The sequence below is a fragment of the Tenrec ecaudatus genome, chromosome 2 (genome assembly GCF_050624435.1).
Source record: "Tenrec ecaudatus isolate mTenEca1 chromosome 2, mTenEca1.hap1, whole genome shotgun sequence".
Lineage (NCBI taxonomy): Eukaryota > Metazoa > Chordata > Mammalia > Afrosoricida > Tenrecidae > Tenrec > Tenrec ecaudatus.
Genome location: NC_134531.1, coordinates 160,903,796 through 160,915,096, shown reverse-complemented (window position 1 = coordinate 160,915,096; position 11,301 = coordinate 160,903,796). Strand labels below are relative to the sequence as shown.

Genomic DNA, 11,301 nt, shown 5'->3' with positions numbered 1-11,301 from the left:
ATATACCCACCCCCAAACGTGCCTCCCCAGCGCCGCAGGGAGCCAACAGACACGCTGGAGTTTAACCAACAGCAATACTCCCGGCGCTCCTGAAAAGCAGGGCCGGGCGCTCTCCGTGGTGCTGACACGCTTCGCGGCCGCCTCTGTCCGTGGCACCTAGAAGCCCCTGGCTCCAATTTCCTCTGGGGCTCTTCCTTTCGCTGCCTCTGTTCCCCACCTCCCCTTAACATCTGGATTATTTTATTTTTTCAATTGCGCTCGCTGATTCTGTAAGTGCCAATTTGAAACATTTTTTGCCCCCGTAACTCGTGGACTACAAAGCACAAGGACCTGAAAAATGTACAGCTTCAATACTCTTCGCCTATACCTTTGGGAGACCATTGTATTCTTCAGGTATGCAATTTTCTACTGACCACATCGCTTGGATGGAAATGGGGGGGAAGGAGCCCGGAGGCTGACTCTGACCCTGATCCCCTCATTTGGGGGGCGAAGGTGCTGTATACCGCTGCATTCGGGTCCTTCCATCCCCCGCTCCCCACCCCTCAACCCCCCACCCCGCCCGCAGGGTGTCTGGCTTGTGCGTGGAGGTCTGAGACAGTCGCTGTCCTGACAGCTGTTTGCTTGTTTCTTGCTGTTTGTTTGTTCTTCTGCCTGCTGCACCCCCATCACTGACCCTCACTCCCCCAGTACGAATATTGAGCCACTCTCGGCTGAGGACTTTAAGGGGAAGCTTTAGGAGTTACTCAGTTTAATTAGGACTGCATTCTCTCTAACCGCAGTGCCGAAAACCTTAGCTCTCCCGTCTGGGAGCCAAGTGACAACTAGCGGTGACGGGGAAGGTTGCACTCCAACTCACTGGACACAACATTTCATTTTCTCCCTTTTAAAAAATCATTGTTGTTTCCTTTTCTGCGGGTGGGAGGAAGGGAGTGCGATGAAGCTTAGCGCTTGGGAAAGAATAATGTTATGACATCACTTTGTAAAGCTCTGAATTGGGGTGCAGACTAAATCCATTTATGAACACATTTGGGGGAAACATTTCCCTTTTAAAACTTGGACTGGTCCTTTCCCCACTCTCCTTTCCAAACTACTTTGCTAACCCAACAACTGCAGATCCTAAACTTGATGGGCAAGTCTGGCTGGCTTTGCTTTTTAAAGTATGCCTATCCTGGATGTGGTTAGCTGGGTTTCCCCATCCATTGTCTCACAGGTTAACATTTTCTGCCTACAGGCTTGCAGTTCACATGCTAGCCCAAGCAAAGAAAAGTGAAAAATCGCCTCTTCAAGAAGCATTGAAATCGATAGCCCTTTTGGAAATGAGTACATCATGCCATCTTCAGAGATCATTATGATAAATCTCATTTACATGAGTTGAAAAAAATATTCTTCTTCTATGACCTGCAGGGATCATTAATCTTCTCCATTTTAGATGCCTGCCTCGCATGTTTTACTATGTCATTGGATTAACTGTCGATTGAACACCCCACTTCAGGTGCATGTGTTTTAAAGAAGTGATCTTATGTTGTCCTCCCCATCATATGCCAACAAATAATTATTAGAACATTATATTATACCAAACTCTGCCTATAAATTAATTGTTCATTTAACTAATCCATTAGTTGGTTTATTAAATGAATGACAACCTACCCCAATTACAAGATTGCACATGTGAGCCTATCCTCATTCCTTTTTATGGGCATAAAGAAAAGACCCCTCACTTTACTGAGACACCCAATGCTAAAGCTTCTAATCACAGTTCAAATAATTATTTGATAGGCCACAGCCATGTCCACTTCTCTGAAGGCAAATAGCCAGGGAGCGAGAACGAAAAAGTACAACAGATCGGGGCTTGGCAAAAGATAGTCACTTTGTGGGGGGGAAGGAAGTGTACTCTCAAGTTAAGATCAGATTCTTCATCCCTTGACCTATGTAGTAGAACAGCAAAATGCTGCGGAGGTGGGATACTTGATAACATTTTTTAAATTTTTCTGTTTGGTTGACCAGGGACAGAACTGAACCAGGCAGATTAAAGACCAAATTAATAGGACCAAGCACATCAACACACATACACACACACACACCACTCATCTTGTCTTCCTGAACAGTTCGCAGTGCTTGATTTTCCTCTCCCAGATATTACTTTTCAGAAATGGAAGGTACAGTTTAAGGATTTGCACTATAATCTTTTTGCTAGGATTCTGAATCTGCAGTGTTAATTCTTCAAGTAAAGTGATGGCGATCTATCAGGAAGCATCACTCAACACCTCCTTTCTCTACACGTGTTAAGGCATACATGAGCTACAGTGGACGTGTCTTTAAACAAGAGTCATGGCCATGCAGAGTGATGGTACCATCCGCTGCCAAAATGTAGGAATGGCTACTTTGTTTGAAGAGTGAGCATGAAATAACAAGAACAGGACTCGAATCTGGGAATATCTGCAGCAATTTTTCAGATGAGTGAAATTGACAGGTCGCAAGAAAGGAGGTTCAGTGAGTAGGTTGTCTTTGTTCGGTTGGTATTTTCATGCATCATCCTTCTCATTGATAAAATTTAAGGTTGCAATACGGAAGTATAAACATCCTGGGTTACGTTAGAATACATGTAGGGGAGAATGGAGATTGGTAGCTCCCTGGCAGGTTCCATATGAATAACGCCTTTTCCTCCAGGGGACAGGCACCATGTTGGAATGAGCCAATCCTATCATCTCAGGCACCCAGTTACTGCTTAGATTAAATGTTGCCAGCTGCTCACCTTGTTGGGGAGGGCTGGGGGCTAGGCAAGAATAGGCTCTCAATTACAGAAGGGATGCTGCATCAGCACATCACCAGAAAAACGGCAATAATGACAGCAAACCAGCCAGCCAAGTGAGTGAGGCAGACACCTCTTAAGGTACTGACACAAAGAACAAACTGGGGCCTAAGAGAGAGCGGAGGGGAGGAGTGATGTGGGGTCCAGGGAGACAGACAGCACTGCAGTGCCGATCCACTCTGTCTAAAGTAAAATGAGGTGATTTGGCGGAAGTTAGAAGTCTGTGGCTCTAAAATTCTATGAGTAACATTCTAGAATTCAATAACCTAAATTTTGTCTCAGTCTTTTCATTTGCGGCTGGGACTTTAGATCCAGGCTGGTCAAAAATAATAAGCAGAGATACGTTTTATGAGACAGAAGCACAGCCCTTTGAAACCTCTTTTCAAGCCAAAAAGATTTTGGCTTTGATTTCACAAGCCTTTACAGAAGTTTGTGCCTGGAAAAGGCCCAGTAAAGCCCCCACTCTCCCTTAGCTTTTTGAGTAACTCACACAAGCCTACAGGATATAAAAATATTTCCCAATCTCAGCATTAATGACATCTTGTTCGGGATAATTCTTTCTGGTCCAGGGGACCTGCCCTGTGTCTTGTAGGACGTGTAGCAGCAGCCCTCCGTTCTACCCACCCCTCAAATCATGGATCACCAAAAACATCTCCAGACATTGCCAAATATCTCTGGGAGGCATAACTGCATTTGGTTGGGAATCAGCATAATAAAATGGAGAAGTTTTTCATCAACTTCTCAGAAGTTCTCATTATACTTAGGATAAAAGTCTAATGTCCTTTTGTAAACACCCATGAAAAACCCTCCAGCTAAGCAAAGAGGGACAGAGCGTGTGACAACAAAGTGGAATTGGGCACAGGAGACAAACCAGGTCCAGTCCATGGGTGGTTTACCAAAAAGATGCTTGGCCTTTCTTGGCACGCTACTTCCACCTCTTCTCCCAATATAGGGTGCTTTACCCAGGTGGTTGAATATGGTGCACACTTTCTTAAAAGGGGCACCAAAATCTTGAAGGGAAGATGTTGCTATCCACACTAGGGTCCAAAGGGACATTGCCAAAAAATTGTTGCACGTTGCAATCCTGAAAAACTAACCCTTTGAAAGTGAAATCAGCCTCCCCTTAAGGGTGCCACAAGCTTCCCAGTCTCCAAACTTGGCAAGGGGGGCAAGTAGCCACCTGGTGACAGAGCTGGATCCTGCCCCCAGTCCTGCTCATTGCAGTTGAGGGACTGTGGAAAGTGACGGGGAGCATCAGAAATGAGCGGAGGTGGGGCGGAGGTGGGGGCGGGGGAGACATTCTCCTAAGGACAGAAACCCTGTTAGGTAAGTTTGGCTTCAAAATCAAGACAACAATCCATCTAGGTACTTCCTGGGTTTAGGAAAGATGAGAGAAGAAAACATCATGGTCCTGTTCCCAAGGGATAGCCTAGACCAGGACCCTGAGCTAGAGGGGGAGGTTATAACTTGGCAGATAACTTCTGCATATTTGTAAACCTAGAAGTGATCTAGAAAGGCATATGCAGGAGCTTTCAGAGAGCACCTTATGAAAGAGGTTGCAACCATGTGGTGCAGCGGGAAGCGCAGTTGGACTACGGTATGAGAGCCCCCACGCTGCTCCCTGCCTGCATCATGACCTTGACAAGTCTCTTCCCCTCAAGGGAACTCCGTTTTCTCACCCATGAACTCAAAACTACTGAATTAGACACCTTTAAGTTTCTTCCACTCTCTTCCTCTAAGACAGGGGCCATCACCACAAGACTGAGGATGCATTGCTTCAGTGGCAACTTTGCCTTCGTTTCTTCACCAGGCACTTATTTATCTTGTGCTTGTGTGCCCAGTGGAATGTCAGGCACTTTGCGGGGGGGGGGGGGGGAACAGAGGTGGCAGATTCCCCAGTCTCTTCCTTTGCAAAAATGGGGAGATGCTGCCCTTTTCAAAGGTACAATGTAAGCCTTCCATCATCTAAGGGCCCCGCAGAGCTCCCCTCCAGGCAGTCTGTGTGTGCATCCTGCGACAGCATCACATTTATGTGGGCGTCATTAACTTTATTTCCTTCATCAGCTGGCAGAAGCCAGAATAATTTTCAAGATGGATGGCACTGTCTCCCCGTCTGGCCATCTTGACGCTACTCGGCAGGTTCTGAAGCATGCTTTAGGCAGAACAGCCGGGGCCCCGAAGGCAGGAGACTTGGGATCTAGAATTCGCTGGCACGACCTTGAGTGGGTTTGGGTTCAGTTTTCCCAGCTGTAATTGAAATGATGCGACAAATCACTCTTTCAAATCTTTGTTTGCGCTGTGCCAGGCCAGGCTTATCCCCCCACCCTCTCCCCACTGCACCAGTAGTGCTCCAGCTCTTGCAGCATATTTTAATCATCACACGAAACCGCAACGCCAAATCTATTCTTCACTCATGGGAGACTTACCTCAACTGGAACACAGTCAAGAGAAAGATTGCAGAAACATGTGAGCCCCTCCACGAAAGGCTTAGTGTGGTAAAAACAAACAGACATGGTACCTGACCACGATCCTCGCGGATCTGCAGAGGGGCAGACAAAAGAGAGACCAAATGTTTCCGTATGTTTATCCACGATTCATCTGGGGTTTTCTCCTCCCTCCAAAAAATGGTTCACCAACCCCCAGAAATCGTTCATTTATTTCCCCCATCGTTCTTGATCTAAGGCGTTGCATAATGGCCAGCAACACTGAGCATCATAGAATGGCCAATGTCACTATATTGAGTTGATCTAAGAAAAAAAACAAAAGTTTTTACATGAGGCTGTTTTGTATGTCCGTAGAGCCTCGTCAGAGGTAAATGCACAATTTGTTAGTGTCTTTGAAATGTGCAAAATGGATTCAAACACCTCATTATTATTTCATGAACCCCTTATGTATCCAGGGACCCCGTATTGGGAAACATTAGATTGGATTTATTCTATCGCTCCAAGAGAAGATTTGGAGTGGGCTGATTTTTTTTTTTTTAAGGAAAAATGCAAAGACTCGCTCAATATCATTCGGAACGGTCAGCAGATTTGTAAAATGGTGCGATGGGCAGTCTCAGAGGTAGTGAGGCTTCCAGTCACTTGGAGGTATGCTAGCAGAGGTGGACAATCTGCCTCCCAGGAAGGATGTAGGAGAAACTTAACCATCTTTTGTGGGATGAGGTCAGTAATCAGCAGCGGAAGAGTAGATGAATTTCCAGTCAGACACAAATCTTCCTGATACTTATGTTTCCATTTTTCCCAATTCCCAAATGACCTTCTAGTCTTTGTAGTTCTCTGAATCATGCCACAAAACCACACTCAGTGGTCCCCTGTCTTTCCTTAAATCCGATTGGATAATGAATAAATAGGGAAGTGAACACACACACACACACAAGTACAACAAAGAATCATTCAAAGGAAATCACCTGGGTTATGTAAAAGCCTGCTGTGAAGAAACAAAGACCTCAGAATAAGAGAATGTCAGAGCCAGAAATCCCTACCGGAAAATAAACAAAACCACGGGCAATGCCAAGGCTTGGAAGGTGCTTACAGGAGCGAGAGCCTAGGAGAGATGGCATACCTCTCTGAAAGACCTCTCAGCCTGAACTCTGGCTCTATCCCCTGGACCGGCTCCTGCTTAAGCTTGACACACCACTGCAAACATCATAGGGCCAGGCAGCAAATTCATTCAGAGAGCCCTTTAGAAGGGGAACAATGCCTGGAGGTGCTGGGAGGGGTTTATCCCCACAGAGCCTATGCTTTGTAATGCAAGTCCTTGTGAGGGGCACCAGGACCAAGTGCCTTTGAAACTCCTGATAAAGGACCCCTTTGTGGTTTTCTGAAGTTGATATTGTCTGAGTTTCCCAAGGCTAATTCAGTGCAATTAGATTACCACTCTCTGCCTTTGAATTCGGCTGTTTTTCAGTGTGGGGAGCTTAATGAATTTACCCTCTTAACAGGGAGCTGCCGACAGTCATTAATCCTAGCTGTGAAATGGGCAGCAGCTCCTGGGCAGTGAGCTCTCCTGCCTCTGACTGGGCAACACATGGGCACCTGGAGAACGATGGCCTCTGCTCCCTTCCCCAGCGGCACCTACTCCCTAGGCAATCGTACTTTCCTTTGCAATCGATGTCTGACACAGGAAGTCCCTCTCCCTTTCCCTGCCACCCCACCCCATCCCCACCACCACCAGAAAAGTGGATTCCGAGTCGTGGAGAATCCTGTGTGTCGGGTAAGACTGCACTCCACGGAGTTTTCTATGGGGTGACCTTTTAGAAGAAGATCACCAGGCTTTTTTCCCAAGATTTCTCTGGGTGGGTTCAAACCATCAACCTTTGATTAGTAGTCCGGCACTTGTGTCACCAAAAAAAGAAGAAAGAAATATTGTCACCGAGTAAATTCCAAGTTTTGGCAACCCTCTATGCCACGAGAATGCCAGAAACCCCTATCGCCCACTGCCAACTGAGTTGATTCTGACCCTACAGGACCGAGTAGAACTACTCCATCGTTTCCAAGGCTGTATATCTTTACCATTAAAAAAACTCACTCCTCCCATGGCGTCAATTCCAACTGATAGCAACCCGATATGGCAGGTAGAACTGCCCCTTATTTCCAAGGCTGTAGATCTTTGCAGATGTAGAAAGTACGAGCTTTCTCCCACAGAGTGGTCAGCGTGTTCAAACTACTGACCTTGCGTGCAGTTATGGAAACAGATTTTCCTGCTTTGGGTTAGCAGGCCAATGCTTGATTCACTTGACCATAAGGGTTTCTAAAAGGTTCCTTACCCAAAACACACTGAGTCAACTAAGACTCGTGGAGACTGTATATAACATTTCCAAGAGTGTCGATCTTTAGATGGTCTTGAGAGCACTCTTGTCTTTCTCTTGCACTGTGCTGGGGGAACCACTGTCCCTGCTTTTGACAAGCCAGTGCCTCACAAGCAGCTGTCCCACCAAACTGTGAGAGACTTGTCAAAAACCCTGGATCCAAAACTTTGCCAGAACATCTCAGGATAATACCCCAGAAACCTGGATTTTTTTTTTTTAAGATTCTCTAAATTGGGGGCTTTCCGAACTTAAATGTGTATGTGAATTACCTAAGGAGCTTATGAAAGCATCGGGTTTGACTCAGGAGGTCTGAGGTGGGGCCTGGGAGTCTGCATTTCTAACAGCCCCACCCAATGCTCTAAATTATTCTGATTGGAGACCCTTGACTAAGATCAACCCACTTATTTTGCAGATGAGGGGAGAGAGGCCCAAAGAGAGCAATGACTTCCTCAAGGGAGTTAAGTGAGTGGTAGAACTCCCAAAGCTGGAGATAGTTCTGCACAGACCCCAGATTTACTCCCTTCCTCAAAAGTCCCTGTACCTTGGGCTTGACCCTGGCACTTTCCTCCATCAATCCTCTCCCCCACACCGTCCATCCTCATCAACACAGACACGCACACCTCCAGCTTCCTCAAGGATCTGTCCCCACCCCTGAACTGTGGCCTGGAACCTGAAAGGCACCCGAAGCTCATGTCCACCAGCTTGGCATATCCACCTGTGACATTAGATTGAAGGGAAGGCAACTGAACAATGGCTATGAAGCCTAGCCCGAAAGGGCCCCAAAACATAGTGATGAGACTGTGTCTGGAGGGGCATAGCCCGGGAAATGAATGAAGATGGCTGGAAGGACGGAATCTGCAGGGTTGCTGGCACTGACCAGGTGTTGGACTGGGCATTGCTTCACTCCAGGCTCACACAGGACTTTCAGACACCAAGGGCCCGCCCCCAGGGCGATGTCCTTCCTGATCCACCACATTGGCCTACCAGCCTTTCCACAGAGTGCGTTAGTTAGTCTCTTATCTATCAAACACAGTGACTGCTCTGATCGTCAGCCTGTCACGAGCTGCGTGTCTCTTGCTGTGTGCCCCTCAGCTCCGCAACATCCCGCGGCTCCAGAGGACTGCGGCATGACCACGCTCGCTGCCAGCAGACTGGCAGCGCTCCCTCATCGGACGCATTTCACAGTTGACATGGAGGCTTTCTCAGCCACCCTTCCACCCAGGCCTCTCAATCGCCTTAAAACTCGGATACGCAACAGTGGCTGCTATCCCCATCTAAGAGCTAGGGAAACTGAGGCTTCGGGAGGACATCTGACTTGCCTGAGTTCACACGGCTCATCTCAGGGTAAAGCCACGGGTCTCCTGGCACCCAGCTCCCCACGTCGGTCATGTCCCCTGATGCTGCGGCCCCTGTGAGCTAGTGCAGGCTGGGGGGAAGCCCTTACCTTCTGCTCGAGGGACACAGAGGAAGGCAAGGAGAGAAGGCTGGACATGTGCTGCTGGTTGACAGTCATATCCCTAGCCCGGTAGACATTCCGTGTTCTGCATAGACACTGTTCTCGGTCATTTTGAAGCACTGCTATCGAGCCCATTCCCACGAGTCGAAGCAGCATAGTGCTCCAGGAGGTTTTCAAGGGCGGATTTTTCCGGAGTTGCTCACTAGACTTTTCTGGATGATGCAAGAATGTTTATCCTTTCCGTTCGTGGCCAAGGGCATTAACCATTTGGACTGCTGGGCTTTTTCTATTGTGCGATATGTGCATCTCTCTCTCTCCCTCATTCTTTTTAAAATCATTTTATTGGGGGCTCGTACAACTCATCACAATCCATTCATCCATCCATTGTGTCAATCTCATTTGTACATTTGTTTCTCTCATCATTCTCAAAACATTTGCTTTCTACTTTAGCCCGTGGTATCAGCTCCTCGTTTTTTCCCCTCCCTATCCCGCTTCCCTACGAACCCTTGATAATTTATAAATTATTATTTTGTCATGTCTTACACTGACCGATGTCTCCCTTCACCCATTTTTCTGTTGTCAGTCCCCCAGGGAGGAGGTTGTATGTAGATCCTTGTGATCGGTTCTCAACATATGTCCTCTTATTAAAGACAATAGCAGAGACCTAAGCTAAAATCTCCTCTGACAAGTCCCTCAAATGGTGGGTACCTCCTGGCTATTACTAGCTTAAGGGAATCCCTTCTTGGTCATTTTATTCACACACACAAACACACGAGTTGGAATCAACTTGATCCCACACAACAATATATATTTGAATATGAAATAATATATATATGCACATAAAAACATACTATCGATTCATGGAATCATATTTCCCATCTAATTTGAAATTTTGCTTCATTCACATATCAACACTTTTGGAAAACTTTCCTGTTGAGGAAAACTCCACCTTCTTATAAGGACTGCAAGTTGTTTGTTGCTGTTGTTTTAATCTTTTTATTGAGGTCTCTTATGGCTCTTGTAATAGTCCATACATCTGAAAGCTTTTATAGTCTAGATGCACCATTGTGTTCTACACTTCTCCCTACCGGTGGGCATTTATACTTCTTCCTAATTTTACCGCTGCAATCAGTGTTGCCCTGAGCACAGTGTGCCTTCATCTTTGTGAGCTAGCACCATCTCTCCAGGCACAGCAAGAGACAGAGGTGCTCAGGGAAGAGTCTGTGTACCTTTCATGTTACTAGACACAGCAAGCAGGTAGTCCTTCCTTCCTGCCCACCTCATAATGCTCCATCTCAGCCTGACTGCCCAAACGCGCTAACAATAAGAGCTAGCCTGTACTGAGTACTTACTTGCTAATCTTCACAAAAATCAAATGGAGGTCTAAAGAGGGTATGTGATTTGCCCAAGGTTAGATCTTTAGTAGGAGCCTGGTGGCACTATGCACTAAGGGTTGGGATGCTAACCGCAGGTTGGTGGTTCAAACAGACTAGTCACTCTGAGGGAGAATGATGAGGCTGTCTGTTCCAATAAAGATGAACAGCTTCAGAAAACCTATCAAGCTCAAGCCAGTGCATCAGTTCTACTCTGTGTTATAGGATCCCTCACTATGAGTCAGAACCAACTTGGCAGAAGAGGGAGGAGGGGTTGGGGGGTTGGGGTTGAGGATGTTTGCTTTGGTTTAGACCTCAGTAGACCTTGGATCCAAATGCAGGTCTGACTCCAGAAATGCTTTTTTCATGGTTATACACCACCCATTCTTACTCCAAGAAGGAGCAGGGAGGACAAAGAAGGAGACTGACCTAGATGAGAGAGGTGGACATCAAGAAGAGATGAGTTTCCCTCTGCAGATAAGCTAGGGCTGACCTCTCAGTTCTAGAGAAGATGAAAGATAGCACACATTTATAAGTAGGTGTCAGTTTTTCATCTCCCCAGCCTTCGCATAGGCGGGAACTTGCAATGACTTCCACCCCTATTGTGAAAGCAGATGGTTTGCGCTCTAAGGGTAAAAATGCACATATTGCTGCCAATCATCCCCTTCTCTGTCCCACCTTCTTTTTGACCAAAGTGGCTCATTTGGAATAGCTATCTAGGATCAGGGGACAAAATTTTGGACTGAATTCAAAGGTCAGAAAGAAGGCCCGCATGGTCCCTTGAGCTCAGGCTGAAGACCATGCAGTCTCCCAGTCTGCCTCTCAATTGTGCAGGACTGCATCTCCCCATATG

The 11,301-nt window shown here is 46.7% G+C and overlaps 1 protein-coding gene across 2 annotated transcripts in view; it reads left to right on the top strand.

The window, feature by feature from the left end:
- Window positions 1-337: 337 nt before the first annotated feature.
- GLRA1 (glycine receptor alpha 1) overlaps window positions 338-11,301 on the top strand; it is a 164,064-nt gene continuing 153,100 nt past the window's right edge. For both annotated transcript variants that reach the window (XM_075543165.1, XM_075543164.1), the window contains exon 1: window positions 338-393. In XM_075543165.1, coding sequence (XP_075399280.1) covers window positions 338-393 — 56 coding nt within the window. The remainder of the gene's footprint in view (window positions 394-11,301) is intronic.